General features: G+C 58.0%; 1 protein-coding gene across 1 annotated transcript; it reads left to right on the forward strand.

Annotated features, from left to right (window-relative positions):
- The first annotated feature begins 4,079 nt into the window (after positions 1–4,079).
- TSPAN1 (tetraspanin 1) lies at positions 4,080–15,506 on the forward strand. Its single transcript, XM_075003045.1, has 8 exons — positions 4,080–4,168; positions 4,819–4,883; positions 9,802–10,002; positions 10,545–10,619; positions 11,618–11,716; positions 12,532–12,672; positions 13,857–13,940; positions 14,652–15,506. The coding sequence occupies exons 2-8, from the start codon at positions 4,827–4,829 to the stop codon at positions 14,703–14,705; spliced, it is 711 nt and encodes a 236-aa protein (XP_074859146.1). The 5' UTR covers positions 4,080–4,168; positions 4,819–4,826; the 3' UTR covers positions 14,706–15,506.
- The last annotated feature ends 1,772 nt before the right edge of the window (positions 15,507–17,278 follow it).

Here is a 17,278-nt window from a genome sequence, read left to right on the forward strand (position 1 = left end):
CTCCTCTCTCCAGGATCGGCACTGGGGGTGGGGGGGCAGGTCCTGCCAGGCTGCTTGCCCATAACAGAATCACCCCAGTAGCTTTTCAAACACTGGATCAATACAGCTAGTGCCTCTACCTGGGCCGTCCACAGTCCTGTGACCGAAAGCCGAAGTGAGATAAATTCAGAGTGGAGATAAGGTATAAATTCCTAGGGGAGCATAATTAGCCATTGGACCTATTTACCCAGGGTCATGGTCATGGAGCTGAGCGCTTGGGCAGCCACCCAGGTGCAATTAAGTTGCCGCCCATCTGATTAGCAGAGCACCCAGAGCTGGAAGCAGGTGTTTGTCTTGGTGTGGTGCGCATGTCCACAAGGCTCGGTGCAGGTAATAAAATTTATCCCGCACGTGGGTGGTTGAAAATTAGCAGGAACCCTGGTCTTGGTGGATTCTCCACCTTGGTCATTACTTCAATCAAGGTATGTTTCTGTAGCAGCGCTGCTCCAGGGGTTATTTGCGGGAGGTCCCTGGCCTGTGTGGTGCAGATCAGACTAGAGATTCACAATGGTCCGTTCTGGCTTTGGTAGCTGAGACGTCTGAGCCCAGGAGTCATCCTGACCGCAGCCAGGCCCAGCATGTGAACGGTATGGAGGCACCTCAATATCGCAGGGGCCTGGGGCCAGCAGCCCTAAGCAAGATTTGTGTGGCCTCTCCTCCGGCTTCTTCCTTTACTTTACACACTAAGTGCTGCAAGGTAAGCCCACGGGTTACATGCACACGCACACGCACACGCACGACCCTGCGCACAAGGCTCATATTCCCCGGGACCCGTGTAAGCACCTACAGACCAGTGTGCAAACATGCTTGCACAGGGGGGTCAGGCTGCAACCTCCCTCCCCCCCCGGCCCCCGTGTCCATTTGAAGCTGATCACACATTTTCAGGCCCAGGGTGGATGGGGGTAATGGGCGGAACGCGACACAACTCCCAGCATCAGGCTGCGAGCAGCAAGGCTTCAGGAATAACGGTGGGGAGGAGCGGTGTGATTGGGCCGCCGCCCAGGAGAGATTCAGGTGCCGTCCCGCCAGAGGTGACCCGTGCAGGGATTCTGGGGGATGTACCCTGCCCCGCCCCTGCTCCACCCATGCCTTACCCTTCCCAGCCCAGACCCCTCCCTTCCCCTCCTGCCCCTGCTCTGTCCAAGCACCACCCCCTCCCCTCCCCCACCTACGCTTTCCCCGGGAGCACGGCGCTGTGTCTGGTGGGTGTGGGGGCAGTCCTCCTGCCCCAGAGCGGTGTGGCCTAGGAGTAGCACTTTTGGGCCACGCCGCCACGTGGGAGGGGCAGGAATGCCCCTGTGCTCATGGGAAGCGGCGCGTGCTCACGGTACGTGTGTGGGGGAGTGATGCAGGGGGTGCACGTGGGCCCCTGTGGAACCCCACGCATTGCCGATGGGCCCGGCTAATTGGTACGGTGCCCACTGCTGGCACCATGTGTTTCTACTGGCAGTGCGCGTCTGCACATGCTTCGGCGCGCATAATAAAATTTATTCCACACACGAATGGAAACTTTTAGAGGAAACGTTGGTGGGCAGTGGGAAACAGCCCTCTCCGCCCAGGTGCTCACAGAGCTCAGAGCTAAACCACACCCCCACCACTACCTGCAGAGCTTGGCCCGGAGCACGGTCGCCAACTGTCAGTAAATTTACAGACAGTCCGAAATTGGATGTGTCCATAAAAAAATTGAAGTGTCTGTAAATTTCATAAAAGTTCAATAAAATTTCAAAACCCAGCAATTATCCTATAGCAATTAAAGGTCCTCTGCACTGCTGTGGCCATTCTACTGCCGAGCAGTGGAAATTGGACGGCTTCGTTGTTTGTTTAGCTCAGTGCATCGTGCGATTCCCTCGTGACGTTATCAGCGACGTGATCCCGCCAAGCGATCATCAGCCCCGGGCAACACGACTAACTCAATGAAACACACCAGCCGCCTGGCAGCGCTTTGAAGAGGAACAAAATGATTTTCTTTGGTGATGAGCTTTCCTGGGACAGACTCACTTCTTCAGATCAATCGCCTTTCCAGTCCAGACTCAGATAGACAGCACAGAGGTCCAAAAAACCTGCAAGAAAAACTGACCAATATCAGAGGGGTAGCCGAGTTATTCTGCATCGCCAAAAACCACAAGAAGTCCTGGGGCGCCTCAGAGACTCACAGACATTTTGGAGCATAAGCTTTCGTGGGCAAAGATCCACTGGGTCAGATGCATCCGACCAAGCGGGTTTTTGCCCACGAAAGCTTATGCTCCAAAACACTCCTGATCCACAAACCAGTCAGCCTGCATTTTAATGTTAATGTTAACAACCTGAAGGTTTGCATCTTACTGAAGAGGAATTTTCACAACAGATTGGAAAGAGAGGCTGCTGAGCTCTCTCTTATATTCAAATTCAACACATTAACAGGTGGTTTGAACCAGAATGGGAATTTTTTAGGTCTTTACAGGGGCTCTTTTGCATACTTGGCTTAATCTGATTCTTGACTCCCCCGCATCCTTCTGCCCCTCTACTCTCTGATTTGCTCACCTTGATAATTTTTTTTTCTGATTTGTCAACATTGATTACTATTTTTGGTTCTTTGTGCCTTAAATATTGGTCTGCTCTGGTACGGCTATGGTCTGAAGAAGTGGGTCTGTCCTATGAAAGCTCGTCACCTAATAGATTATTTTGTTAGTCTTTAAAGTGCTACTGGAGTGCTTTTTTGCTTTCACAGAATCACAGAATTATAGGGCGGGAAGGGACCTCAGGAGGTCGTCTAGTCCAGCCCCCTGCTTCAAGCAGGATCAACCCCCACTAAGTCATCCCAGCCAGGACCTTGTCCAGCTGGGGCTTAAAAACCTCAAGGGATGGAGAATCCACCACCTCTCTAGGCAACGCATTCCAATGCTTCACCACCCGCCTGGTGAAGTAGTTTTTCCTAATATCTAACCCACACCTCTCCCTCTTCGACTTCTGACCATTACTCCTTGTTCTGCCATCTGACACCACTGAGAACAGTTTCTCACCCTCCTCTTTAGAGCTCCCCTTCAGGAAGTTGAAGGCTGCTATTAAATCACCTCTAAGTCTTCTCTTCTGGAAACTAAACAAGCCCAAATCCCTCAGCCTATCCTCATAGGTCTTGTGCTCCAGACCCTTAATCATTTTTGTTGCCGTTCGCTGAACCTGTTCCAGCAAATCCACATCCTTTTTATAGTGGGGGGCCCCAAACTGGACACAATATTCCAGATGTGGCCTCACCAGTGCTGAATAAAGAGGAATAACTACTTCCCTAGATCTGCTCGAAATGCTCCTCCTAATGCACCCCAGTATGCCGTTAGCCTTCTTGGCTACAAGGCCACACTGTTTACTCACATCCAGCCTTTCATCCACCGTAACCCCTAGGTCCCTTTCCATCGTACTGCTGCTGAGCCAGCTGGTCCCCAGCCTGTAACAATGTTTGGGATTCTTCCGCCCCAGGTGCAGGACTCTACACTTCTCCTTATTGAACCGCATCAGATTTCCTTCGGCCCAATCCTCCAATTTATCCAGGTCCCTCTGGATTCTCTCTCTACCCTGCAACTTATCTACCACTCCCCCGAGTTTTGTGTCATCTGCAAACTTGCTGAGGGTGGTTTGATAACCTATAGACTAGCGCGGCTTTCTCCCTGCTACTATCCAAAATATCTGTTAGCCTAGAAGGTGCCACAGGACTTCTTCTTGTGTTTGAAGACACAGAGTAACTGGGCGACCTCTCTGCGACTTGGCACTTTGGGCCATTTCTGGCCTTGTGTAACAGAGGATACAAATGATGGGCGTCAAAAAGTGTCTCTCCCTAAAATTGTGAGTGAAGCCCCCCTGGGTTGGCAGCCCTGCCCCGGGGCCACGTCCCCCTGCGGCCGCTAGGGGTCAGGCAGGGCCGCGGCAGCTGCCGCAGAACTGGCCGGCGGCCAGAGAAGTTTGCCGGGCGTGGCCCGTCCCGGGGGCGAGGCGGCCGGCGGGCGGGAGGGGAGTCTCCGATTGGAGGCGGCGGCTGCCGCTCGGAGCCCGGGCCGGGCACCTGCTTAAAGGGCGGAGGCGGGGGCGAGAGCCCGGACTCGCGGCGCTCGGCTTGGGACGGCTCGGGGCTTTTCGGGGACATCTGGCGGGGATCGCTCAGGTGAGCGCTGCACTCCCGGGGGGGCTGCAGGGTGCGGGGCACTTTGGGGGGCTGTCCCTGCTGCGGGGGGGGGCTCCCTGCGGGGGGGCGCTTCGGGGGGCTGTCCCTGCTGCGGGGTGGGGGGCGCTCCGGGAAGGGGCTCCCTGCTGCGGGGAGAGATCCCTGCTGGGGGGCGCTTCCTGCTGCGGGGGTTGTTCTTCGGGGTGCCCCCTTCTGCGGGGGGGGCTTTCCCTGATGCGGGGTGGGGGGTGCTGCGGGGGGCTGTCCATGCTGGGGGGGTTGGGGGGCTGTCCCTGCTGCGGGGTGGGGTGCTCCGGGGGGCTCGCCTGCTGGGGGGGGGCTCCAGGGGGCGCTCACGGCGGGCGCTTTGGCAGTGGCAAGGCGGTGAGGTGCAGCTGTGCCCCTGGGGGAATCCCTCCCTGGGCGGGCTGGGGGTTCACCCCATCTCAGACGGGTATGGGGAGCGGCTGCGGCCCGGCTGGCTTTCCTTGGGGGTGGGGCAGGACCCCTCCCAGCAGAGGGGAGCCCTGGGGTCTTCCCCTGTGTCACCCTCCCACCCCACCCCACCCCAGGGCCTGAGAGCTCTGGCGCCCCTCGGCAGTGGGGACTGGGTAAACGCCTGCTCTGCTAACCCGGCCGTCACCTTCCAGGAGCCAAGATGGGCTGCTTCACTTTCCTCAAGGTTATGATGATCCTGTTTAACCTCGCCATATTCGTGAGTACCTGCCGCCTGGGAGGCGGGTGCCCCTTGCTGCTGGAGGGTGGGGGCTGTGTCTGCAAAACCGGGGCTCTTATAACGAGCTGTCCCTTCTTCTGCTGGCCCTGGGGACCTCAGGGTGAGCCCAGCGAGTGTCCCCCAGTGTGGCTGTTTGCAAGTCTCTGTGTGCTCTGCTTAGATCAGGCTCAGGGTAGGTCTGCCTGGAAGCCAAAGCTGTGAGCAGCCTCTTGCCTGGTGTTACTTGTACCAGCTGCGCTCTAATTAGCTCACTAGGCTATCAGCGAGGATGCCCTAGTGTGGGCACAGGCAAGGACGTAGGTAGGTGGCCTTATGGCCTCCACGTGGTGTGTTAGTGAGGTAACTGGGGTGAGGGTGGGGAGGCCGAACCCATATTTACCGAACACTGTGAGGGTGCTGGATGCTGTCTGGCCATAAGACCTTCCAATGGGTCAGATCCCACCCCAGGAACCACCTAAATTAGGCACCCAGCCACATAGTTCACGTTTCCTGCTTCCTTAGTGAGGGTGGGGCCCTCTGCAGGGGCAGGCAGGTTATAACAGCCCCTTTCCCTGGGAGCCCCTCCCTGGAGCTGGTCCAAACAGCACATCCTGCTGGCACTGTTAAGCCGGATGAAGGCGGCTGCAGAGCTCTGCAGCCGGCACTATGGCACCTGGATTTGCCTCGGCCAAGGCCAAGCTGCCAGGCGATCACATGGAGCCGGGGGAGTGCCAGTACACCTGCGGGCTGAGACCCTCCCTAGCCGTCACTGACTGTCCCACCCCCTGCGCCGTGTGCGTCTGTAGCCCTGGTGGTGTTGGAAGCGGTGCCGTCAGGATCCACGCCCAAGCTCCTCCGCTTGGCAGACTCTGGGCTCGTTGGCACCTTGACTCTGGGAGCCCTGCCACCAAAGAAACTCGTTGGGGTTTTTTTTCCCTTGATCCCCCAGCAGGAGCCTTCCTGGCCTCTGTGCTCAGCCACTGACCCTGCTGCCTACGCCGGCAGGGGGAAAGCCACTGGGCTGGGGGCGGCCCAGCTGCTCAGGGACTGAGGTGGGTGTAATGGCCCACAGGCAGACTTGAAGTTGGAGCTCGGTGGAGGAGCCTCCAAGCCAGCTGCCGTTCAGCCAAGGCTGCAGGGGAGAGTGTCTGTGTAAGCGGGCTAGATGCCCTTGGTGTGTGGGTTACACTGGCCCTGCCTGTGCTGGCTGGCAGCTGTCGAGTGCTCCTCGTAGTCTGAGCTCTTCAGCGCAAGGCTCTGCTTTTGCCAGCCTTGGGAATCGAGGCAGGATTAGAGCCTCACCCAGTTATGCCAAGAAAACAGGGGCAGAGGCTCTGTCTGCTTTTCTGTCCCGCTCCAGCCTCTCCAGGACCACAGGCGGAGTCCAGGGCCGGGCAGGAGATGCTGTTTGCGCCATAGGGGACACTCTAGGGCCGGCCAGAAGTCTTTCATCAACACCTTTATTTTTCCCCTTAATCGAAATTCTCCCTCCATGCAAACCCCAGGAGCGTGTTGGCTGTGCCAGGGCGGGACAGCAGAGATCCCCCTCTTGCCTTGCTCTGCTTTCGGCAGGTGTGGGAAGGGACCTCGGTCTTCTCCCAGGCAGCCCCGGTGTGTGTCTCTGCCCCCGCCAGCCCGGAGATACGCCTGGGCTCGGCTGCCGCCTTCCCGATTACAGCTTGTTTTTCCCCCCAGGGCACCTGAGCATGAATATTGTCCCAGTCCCTGCTGGAGGGTGGAGCTAGTTGCTGCGAAACCCAGGCAACGTTGAAACTCGCAGGGCGAGGCAGGAACAATGGCTGGGTCTCTCCCCCCGCGGGCTGGCCCGCTCTTCTCCCATGCTCCCGGGTGGGCTGTGATGTGGGGTTTTTCCCGCCTTTGCCCTTTGGTCTCCTCTGCCCTGGCTCCAGCGCGAGAACCCCACAGCGGAGGTTGTCGCGGAGGCAAAGAGGGAGTCCTCTGGTGACTCGTTTTCCCCGCTGCCCCCAAGGACTTGGGCTTGTTCGCTCGGGGACCAAGGCCGCTCGCTCTCGCGCAGCGTGCTCAAAGGCAGAGCTGTGTCTGTGGCGCTGGGCTGCTCGCTGACGTCTCCCCAGGAGAAGCCGCTCTCGCGGCCCGAGGGAGATGGTTCCCCTCAGCGTGTCCTGCTAGGAGCTCGGGAGGCTGGCCCAGTGTGGCTGGGAATAGTCGGCTGGCGAAAGGGCTTCCTTTTCCCCGCCAGACCACCAGGCTGGCCAGAGACAGGCTGAGGCCCTTGTCTCTCCCCATGGGTGGCCTCCCTGAGGGCGCAGCTCGTCTGGGCCCCATGAGCAGAGGGCCTGGGGTCTCCTCCTGGCTTGCGCTGAAGCCAAGGCGGGCCTGACAGCTGCTGGAGCCTGGAGCTAGTCGGGCCCTAAGATGGTCACCCCACAGGGAAGGTTCTGGGAAGCTCATTCACCCAGATGCTGCTGGGAGAGGGGGGCGTCCTGCCTGGCCGGCCTGAGAGTTGGTGGTGCGTCCCACAGGGCTGGGCTCTGCTCAGTGGTCCCAGTTCTGAAAGGGGCTGGGGGGGAGCCATGCCCCAGGGGAGCAGTGGGGCAGAACCCAGCTGGCTCTATGGCCAAGCTTGAGGCACGTCTGGAGGTGGCGGGGGTGAGGTGCTGCCCCCCCAGTGGCCTGTAACCTGCAGCCGGGCTCTCCAGTGGCTGGGGAGAGGCTGCCCAGCGCAAGGGCTCGGTGGCATTGCAGCAGTGATTTCTTTCCCCGGTGACTGATCGAGTGGGTGGGGGAGAAAAGCAGATGGTTATGAACGCCTCAGTGAGGGAACTGGCCAGAACCAGCATTAATTGGTAGGAAAGACTGACTCGGGGTAGAAACAAGGAAGTTCCCTGGGACCTGGGTCTGTCTTAGAACTTTTCTGAGTGTTCCTGTTCCCAGCCAAACCAAGGGAATCTGACTCCTCCTTCTGGGGCCAGCTTGTCCTACCTGTGACTCCAAACCACTTGTGCTGGCTCCCTTGTCCCGTGAGCCCCTCACGCTGTGCTCCTGGGTGAAGAGGGACCATAGAGACCAGTGGCTGGGGACTTGCCTGTTCTGGATTATCCATGTTTCCTGGGGAGCTGGTGGCCGCTTTCCATGCATGGGGAGTCTCCCCCAAATCCAGGGTCCTCTCATCCAGACTGACTTAGACAATTTGGAAGACTGGGCTGCAAGAAATCTGAGGCTCAATGAGGACACGTGCAGAGTCCTGCACTTGGGCTGGAAGAATCCCAAGCATTGTTACAGGCTGGGGTCCGACTGGCTCGGTAGCAGTTTTGCAGAAAAGGACCTGGGAGTTGTAGTGGACGAGAAGCTGGACGTGAGTCAACCGTGTGCCGTTGTAGCTAAGAAGGCTAATGGCCTATTAGGTTGCATCAAGAGGAGCGTTGCCAGTAGATCCAGAGAAGTGATTATTCCTCTTTATTCGGCTTTGGTGAGGCTGCATCTGGAGTACTGTGTCCAGTTCTGGGTCCCCAATTATAGGAAGGATGTGGATACACTGGAGAGGGTCCAGCGGAGGGTGACCAAACTAATTAGGGGGCTGGAGCATATGGCTTATGAACAAAGGTTGAGGGAATTGGGACTGTTCAGTCTGCAGAAGAGAAGACTGAGGGGGGGGACTTGGTAACAGCCTTCAACTTACTGAAGGGAGGTTGCAAAGAGGCTGGAGAGAGGCTGTTCTCAGTCGTCACGGACAGCAGAACACGGAACAATGGTCTCAAGTTGCAGTTGGGAAGGTCCAGATTGAACATTAGGAAAAACTTTTTCAAGAGGAGGGTGGTGAAGCAGTGGAATGGTCTCCCCAGGGGAGTAGTGCAGTCTCCATCCCTGGAGGTGTTTAAGTCTCGCCTCGACAAAGCCCTGGCTGGGCTGATCTGATGGGTTTGGCCCTGCTTAGAGCAGGGGGCCGGACTTGACGGCTTTTTTAGGTCTCTTCCAGCTCTGTTGTTCTTTGATTCCGCTCCACATGCCCTTCTTTTGTTTCACCCCAGGCCTCGTCCGTACGTGCTGGGAGCTCAGAGTAGAGGTAGGGCCCTACCGTGTTCACAGCCATGCCAAATGTCCCGGGTGGCTTCCTGTGAAACCTGGCCTTTTGGGGGCTTTTGCTCAGTATGATACAGATTTCACCGGGGGGAACCAAGCACTTCTCCCTGCCCCAAAAGGGAGTTGTAGGGGGATCCCAGGGCTGTTTTCGGAGGGTCACAATGTTATTACCTTACTTCCGTGCTGTCTTCAGAGCCGGGAAAGTGGAGGGTGTAACATTGGCTGGGTACCCAGCCAACAGGCAGCCCCTCACCAGCAGCAGTGCAGACGTAAGGATGGCAATACTGTGCCTATGTTGTCCTTCTGCGCTGCTGCTTTCGGAGCTGGGCAGCCAGAGGGACAGCTGCTGACTAGGGCCCAGCTCTGCAGGCAGCAGTGAAGAAGGAAGGGTGGCAACACCATCCCAGGCCATCCTCACCTCGCTGCTGCTGCTGCTGGTACCTCTGTCTTCAGAGCTGGGTTCCTGGCCAGCAGCCGCTGCTCTCCTGCTGCTCTGCTCTGAAGGCCGTGATGCTGCCAGCAGCTGGGCAGAGGTGAGGGTGTCAGGACCCGACAGTTAGGTACCATTTCTGATTTAAATATCTGAAACCATGAAATTTACCATGTTTAAAATCCTGTGACCGTGAAATGGAGCAAGATGACGAGTGACTCTTGAGGCCCTGGCTATCGGGAAGAAAGGTGCAGCCGGGTAGAATACGCAGAGCAAAGCCAAGAAGATTCTCGATGTGCAGTGAACGGATAAGACTGTCCTTCATATCTAAGTCCTGCCAATAAGGTGCCACCTCCAGGTGCCACATCTCCGGACCCTTCCTGAGCCGGCTCTGAACTAACCCAGACCTCTCTCTCTCGCCTCTAGCTTGGTGGAGGGACTCTCCTGGGAGTCGGGATCTGGGTTGTCGTGGACGGGAACTCATTTATGAGCATATTTGGGAACACCAATGCCTTGCAGTTCGTGAACGTGAGCTACTTCCTCATCGCCATCGGTGCCATCCTGGTGGTGCTGGGCTTCCTCGGCTGCTGCGGAGCCCAGAAAGAGAGCAAATGCCTCCTGATCATGGTAGGCACCCAGCCGCGGGGGGCACGAAAGCATGCTTGCTCCAGGGCTCTGGCCGCCTGGCCTGCAGGTCCAGATACACGTGGGAGGGGATGGGAGAGGTTGTGGCTTTGTTCCTCCAGTGCAGGGATGGATTCATCAGGCCAGTGGCCCAGGTTTGTGCCCGGCCATGGGTGGGACGCAGCAGCTGCCTTGAAACGAGGTGTATCTGCTCCCAAGAAGGAGCCACTCAGTCCCTGGTTGAGCAGCAGAAGACAGGACATCCGAGGGGAAACCTGCCGGCGGGAGAACCCCACGCTCCATGGCCGGGGGCACATTTCTTTGGATGTCCTGCCCAAAAAGCTCCTGGCCGCCTCATAAACCCTGGCCCACCTGTGTCGTGGGAGAGCCCCGGCCTGCTTGGGAGCTGGCTGAAGCCAGCTGGGCCTCTCCCCAGGGCTGCACCCAGCCCTGTGGAGCCCAGGAAGCCCCTGGGCTGTAGCCAGCCCCAGCCAGAGGGACCCGGCTACATCCCAGCTCTGAGCTCCACCTTGTGTCTTCTCCAGTTCTTCTCCATCGTGCTGATCATCTTCATTGCTGAGATTGCAGCTGCAGTGGTGGCTCTTGTCTACACGTCTCTGGTACGCTGGTTGGGGTGGGGGGGTCCGTGTCCATGTCCGTCCACTGGAGGGACATTTGACGGGGCTAATACAATGCCTGTCTCCTTTGTTGGTGCCCAGAAGAGCTGTCCTCTAGGGCTAGTGCCACGGCAGATGGCGGAGGAGCTGAGATCAGCCCCTCGAAGGGGGTTGCCCGTTGGGTAGATGCTGCTTAAGGAAGCAGGTGTAGCTGTGGGTCTGGTCTCCTGGTGGCACAGGCAGGGCAGGGGAGACTTGCCATGGGTAGGAATGCCCCACACCCAAAGCTCGTCTGTCTCAGTGAGTCCCTCAGTCCTGCCCGGAGACGAGTGTGGCCCAGTCACCAGGCCGGGTGCGACGCAGCCCTGTCAGCGTGGCGCGCGAGGCCGTGGGCTTAGTCTGGTCCCACATGCCCCCGGCAGAGCCAGTCGCGGCAGCATGAGACCAGGGAAGTGAAACTGAGCTGCCTTGGCTGCGCTCGGCCAACGCCGCAGGAACGAGCCGTGCAGCAGGCCAGGCTGTCAGACCTGCTTGGGGCCCGGCGTTGCTGTTCCTGCTTCCAGACCTCGCCGGCCTTGCACAGTGGGGAGCTTGTCGCCCGCTCGCGCAGAGAATCCGTGGCTGGTGACGCAGGCCGGCACTAGGATTCCCGCTAATGGTTTTAATGGGTGAAATAAATTTTGTTGTGTGCACCAAGGCATGTGCACCGCCAACAGGAGCACCCACTGCCAGCTGTGGTGCTCTGCTAATCAGCTGAGCAGCACCTGAATCCCTCTGGGGTGGCTGCCCCAGCACTTTGCTTACAGGGAATGCTGGCTGGCACAGCAAACTCCCCCTGCTGTCCCCATACCTGGCATGGCCAGGGCAGCTCCCTCCTCCTCCTCCCCGTGCCTGGACCTGGGCCGACAGGGCAGCCTTGTATTCTCTGAGGGCCCATCGGGCCTTGGCCTCTCCCCATGCGTGCAGGCGGCTGGTCTCATGCTCCTAAACTCTCCTCCTAGGCGGAGGGCATCCTGGAAGCCACAGTCAAGCCGACCCTGCAAAGTCAGTACGGGAAATCTCCTGAAGTCACGCAGTTCTGGAACGTCACCATGGAGGAGGTGAGCTGGTCCGCCTGCCGCACACGCCCGGTCCCTCCGGCGTGTATAGCCCCATGACTGCAGGAACTGCCGCTTGGGAAGCTGCCCTCGAGAGGGAGGGGGATTCCTGGGATGGGGCAATAGATTTGACCTTGGACATTTAGGCTTTCGGATGGGTGCCTGGAGCCAGGTTGCTGGATTTGACTCTGCTGGGGGCTGCTTGCCCGGCATGGCCCTGGGTGCCTGCTCGGCGAGGCCAGCTCCTGCGGGGGGTGCTTGGCTGAATGCTTGCAGCTGCAGTACCCCTGGGCTTCCACTGTCGTCTGAGAGTGAGCTAGGAGCAATGGGCCGGCTCCTGCCTCTTCGTTCTAATCACCCCCTCTGCCCCAGAGAGCAGCTGCTGATGGCCGAGCTCCCTCCCCAGGCTTCCCTTCCTGGGCCAGGACAGTGGGGACCCACCCTCAACGGCCCTTTGGGGTACCAGCATCTGAACCTGACCCAGCTCCTCTGTGTGGCAAAGCAGAGTGCCGCCAGGGGGGCAGAACGCACCAGATGTCGGCTGCTCTGACCAGTTGTGGCTCTTCTCCCAGAGTCGGGGCCCGAACCTCAGCCCCACTCCAGCGTGGGGAGCTACATTCTGCCTTTCTCCTGGTGCCGGCTGGAAGCACTGCTCCTCATTGTTTCCTGGCCTGCTGCAGCTGCCCCGCCACCCCTGCGGGGTGGAGATAGTCCCCTAGCTGGTAGTCTGTGGAGCTTCTGGAGGCTTCTGGTTGGGGTGTGCAGGAGAGACCCCAGCCCTTTCTCGTGCTCACTCGTCTCCTGTCTCCTCCTCCCAGGTGAAATGCTGTGGCTTGTCGAACTACACAGACTTCAATGGCTCTTACTACTTGGCGACACATAACACGTACCCACCCTTCTGCTGCAGTCCCAGCCAGAGCCCATGCGATGAGGCAGCCGCACAAAAGACCCAGGTTCAGGTCCGTGTACACAGCAGCTGTTGCCTGATGTCTGCAAGGCCCTGGGCTGCCTGAAGGGTGTGGGTTTGGCTGTGGCCCTCTGACAGCTGCTCTTGGGGTGTCTGGCGATGTTCCCTTCCCCGTGCAAAGGGCGGTGGGGCAGTCTGTGAATCGCAGAACTTACGCTTGTACTGCACGGGTTGGGGAGCTGAGCTTATGGCCTGTTCTCATCTCTGCTACTGACTTGCTTTGCAGCCTTGGTCAAGTCACCTACCCTTTCTATGCCCCTTCCCTGCTGGAAGTGTGGGGATGAGGACACTTCTTGCAACAGGCTTGGAGGTCTCTAGATGGTATATGTGAGCAAGGCTGACTGCAGATAACTCTGGCCTGGTCTGAGGGGCTTTGTCTAGATTGTAGAAGGCATCAAACCAAAGTTATTCCCTTTTTACAACAAGTTCTTCAGACACTTGGCTGAAGAACGACCTGGCTGGGAAAGAGCTCAGGGATGTGGGGCGGGAGTTGGAGTTGTTGCTTCTGCCTACAACCCTGGCCATTACTACTGCCCTGGCAGCATAACCCTATGTAATGTGCATGGCCCTTCGATTCAGCAACAAGGACCAGATCTCCAAAGCCGAGTCCCCGTCCAGGCCCAGAATATACGGCCTTCAAACCTGCTGCTCTTTGAAGCAAAAGCAGCCAATCCAGCAGCGCTGTTGTGATCCTGCAAGACGCCAGATCCCACTTAAACCACCGCAGGAGCACTCGCCTTCCTGCCTGGAAACAGCAGACCCGAGCCCCAGTTGAAATGGCCGTCCTCTGCCCGGCTGGAGTGGGAGGGTGTCCCAGCGGACTCCCTGCAAAGCAGCCTGCCCTCCTGACCCTTGCTCTGTGTGGAAGGCCTCCGGTGGGTTCCTAGTTAGACGCTCACTGTTCCTCTTGGCTGCGAAGCGTGTAAACGCCGGGTGTCCTGGGCGGTGCAGCCAGCTGTGCTCCCTCCCTTCTAGGAGAACCGTCGGTGTTACCCGAGGGACTCCTCGCTGCAGGACTCAGTGAGCTGCTCAGTGCAGGGAACGCTCCCTTGCCAGCCGGGGTACTAGAGGGCAAGCTGAGATTTGTTCACCGATGGGGCGTCCAGCAGCCGGCTGCTGTTGCTTCCCAGTGCCGGCTCTTCCTAACCTGGCTGGTTTGTCTTTTTCCCCCCCTAGGGTTGCTTCCAGCAGCTGCTGAGCGACATCCGGAAGAATGCGGGTGTGGTGGGGGGTGTGGCGGCAGGGATCTGCGTGCTGGAGGTGAGTTTCCCACGCTGGCTGTTGGCCGCAGAAACCGGGGGGGTGGGGGAGAGTGGGGCGTGGTGGCTCTGCAGGGAAGCTGTCCCAGCCTGTCCTCTCCCCCTCTCCAAACACACAGCACCTCCAGCTTGCTTGTGGCTGCAGACAGACCCCTAAGCGGGGCTGCTGTCTGGGGTAGCACCCAGCGGCTGTTTCCTCTGCTCCTGGCCCAGCCAGCCAAGCTGTAAGAGCATCTGTGCCCCGAGCGGCTCCATCCCCAGCCTGGGCACCGTGGAGCTTGGTGCCCAAGACAGGCTCAAGGAGGGTGAGCCCAGGGGAGTGGAGGCAGCTGCAAGTGCTTGTTGGCAGGGCACAGACTCTAGTGTTTCTCCGTTGCGAAGGTAGAAGCTCAGTTGGGCACCACCAAGGCAGCCCATCCTACGGTCCCGGACCTTCTCCTCTGCCGGCCTTGAGCCTCTGGGCTGCATCCCAAACCGAGCCTGGTACGAGGATGCAGGAAGTGACGTGATGCCAGTGGCAGAGCTGTGCCAGCCTGGCTGCCCCGGCGATTGAACCTGTGGCCTCTGGACACAGCCCTTGATTTAAAGGGCCAGGCTGTCCCTCAGAGCTGTGGCGGACCCAGCCGGTGGACTGGCCCAGAAGCGGGCAGGGACTGACTGATGCCCGACACACGGGACGTGTATTAACCCAACTTTCCTCTCCTCTCTCTAGATCGCAGCCATGACTGTGTCCATGTACCTCTACTGCCATCTGGATAGGAAGTGAGGCCTGCAGCTGGCTGCTCCCCAGGCGGAAGAGGACAAATGATACTGTTTTTTGTGCCTAACTTTCTATGTGCAGAATCAAACCTTTCTGGGGCGCCCCACGCTCTGTCGTCCGCACGGTGATTGGTTTTTAAATGATCTGAGCTGAGCGCTGTAGCGCGCGTGTGTGTATATATTACAGAGATTTTTACGCAGCAAGCTCTTCGCACTGTGTACATACGCTCGTTTCCTGCTAAAGCCTGCAAGGCCCTGGCTGCTGCTCCATCCGCACCATGGTCTGTGTGATCCTAGCTCCTGGCATGAGAGCAGGCTAGGAGATGACCAAGCCAGGCTGTTGCTTGTGCTCTTTTTCCTCCCCCTCCCCCCAGCCCCGATGGCTCATCCTTTGGCCCCGTCTGAGCGGGCAGGATTGAGTTGAACCAGCCATCGCAAGTGTTCCAGCAATACCCCTGGAGGTGCTGCTCGCTGCTGGTGGGAGAGACCAGCCAGTCAAACCGGAAAGGGCTGTTGCACATCGGCGCAGGCACAAATACCGCCTAGGGACCGGCCTCCCACTGCCTTTCTCCCTTGGGCAGGTGTGCTCCAGCGAGCTGCTCCCTCCCCCTGCTGGGCCGGCTGGCACAAAGCGAAGCTGGGCGCCCATCGGAGAAGCCCCCTGCAGACCGAGTCTGCCCTGTATATTTTTATACACTGTGAAGGAAGGAGAAGAACCCAATTAATTTATAATCTAAACTGTAAATTATTTTCTTACTGTAGAGCGAAACTTTGCACAGGAGATGTTCCAATAAACTCTTTAACCAAGGACTTGACCCTGGGCTTCTGTCATGCTCAGCAATTCTCCATTTTCTGTGTGTAGCTGGTCCCCCTTCCCACGGGGTCTGGGCACTTTTTGTTTAGCCAGGGAAACTGAGGCATAGAGCCATAAAATGAGTTGTCTAAGCTTCAAGAGGAAACCGGGGGCAGGACAGAAGTTTGAGGCTTGGTGGCTGAAATCTTTGGAGCCCATCTCTGAGATTTGACCACCTTTTGTCTTGCATGCCTGCCACCCACTTTCCTGCATGTCTGCAGCAGCCTGGTCCTGCTGGGCTAGAGGCTGTACCAGCCTACCAGAAGTGCCAGGCAGAGGCGGGCTTGCACGTAGCCATGCAAAGTGGCAAAAGGGTGGGTACTGGAGAAAAAGGGGGAGGGCAGCTGCAGACCAGCTGGGCAGACAACATGCAAAGTCAGGCTCATGCTTTTATGGTGCGTGGCAATATGCTCCCATCTTGGTCCCTAGGGAAGGGATTGCTGAATCCACTGGGATGTGTTACCCAGAGAGGTGGTGGAGTCTCTGTCCCTAGAGGTTTTTGAGTCCTAGCTTGACAAAGCCCTGGTTTGGATGATTTAGTTGGGGTTGATGCTGCTTTGGGCAGGGGGCTGGACTCGGTGACCTCCTGAGGTCCCTTCCAGCCCTTGGATCCTATGATCTGCTCTGGGCAGAGCAAGTGAAGCCCAGAGATGGGAAACTAACTTGATAGGGCATCAGACCTGCTTCCTCTGGGCCACTTAAGAGATGATGGACCTGCTGAGTGGCTGCACCTAGCACTGACCCTGAATTTCCCGCAGGCACGACAGCTGGGCGAATAGTCTCAGAGGAGTAGCCATGTTAGGTTGTAGCTTCATAGATAAGTCCTGTAGCGCCTTAGACACCGTCAAATTTAGTAGGTGAGGAGCTTTTCATGGGTAAAACCCATGTCCCAGAAGAGCCCTTTCCCCATGCGGAAAATGATGGTTTGGCAAAATGAAGACACGGAACGAAGCCATAACAAGCTGGTCGGCATTTCTGCTGGAAAAGATCAACATGTCTTGTCTCACCGTCCTTGCTGGGGCTCTGGCAGTATATTCGGAGTGGACTACCATTAATGTCCCTGTTGAAAGAGAGCCTTTGAACTTTGTAATCCCTACCTCTTCCTTCCATGGCACTTGTCACCTGTGGAGCTCAGAGTGCTTTGCAGAAGAGGTCAGAAGCCTCAACACCCACATTTAACTGGGGGAGGGAACTGAGGCACAACTCTCCTCAGGGCACCTAGCCACCACTGGAACGCTGGTTTTTTGAGTCCCAGCCAGTGTTCCCTGTAAGCTGAGCACTTGGGCAGCCGCCCCCAAGGCAATCAGCTGCAACCCATCTGATTAGCACAGCGCCCACAGCAGGTGTTTCTATAGGTGCACATCCACACCGGCCTGGGTGCATGTAACAAAATTTATTCCATCCAGGGATGGAAAAAGGAGCAGAAAGCTGGAGCCCAGCCTAGTGCTCTGGGATGTTTGGAACATCTCCTGGCAACGTTTCATGCTGATGAAGGAGAAAAGCAACTTTGAAGTGTGTGTGTCGGCCCTGGTGAGTCGTGGAGAGGGCTGGGGCGCTGGAGTTACTCAGTAACAGCCGCGTGGGTGGTTGGAATGCCAGCCGCCCTATATTCTGACCACCTTGGCTTGCGTTCCCTCGCGCCTCGGCTTCACCCAGGTGTGTCCTGCCATTGCCTCTTGCGCAGTTAGCTGCACAATACATACATTCCTGGCTGCCCGGGTGGAAAA

This window comes from Carettochelys insculpta, chromosome 9, assembly GCF_033958435.1.
Source record: "Carettochelys insculpta isolate YL-2023 chromosome 9, ASM3395843v1, whole genome shotgun sequence".
NCBI classification, from domain to species: domain Eukaryota; kingdom Metazoa; phylum Chordata; order Testudines; family Carettochelyidae; genus Carettochelys; species Carettochelys insculpta.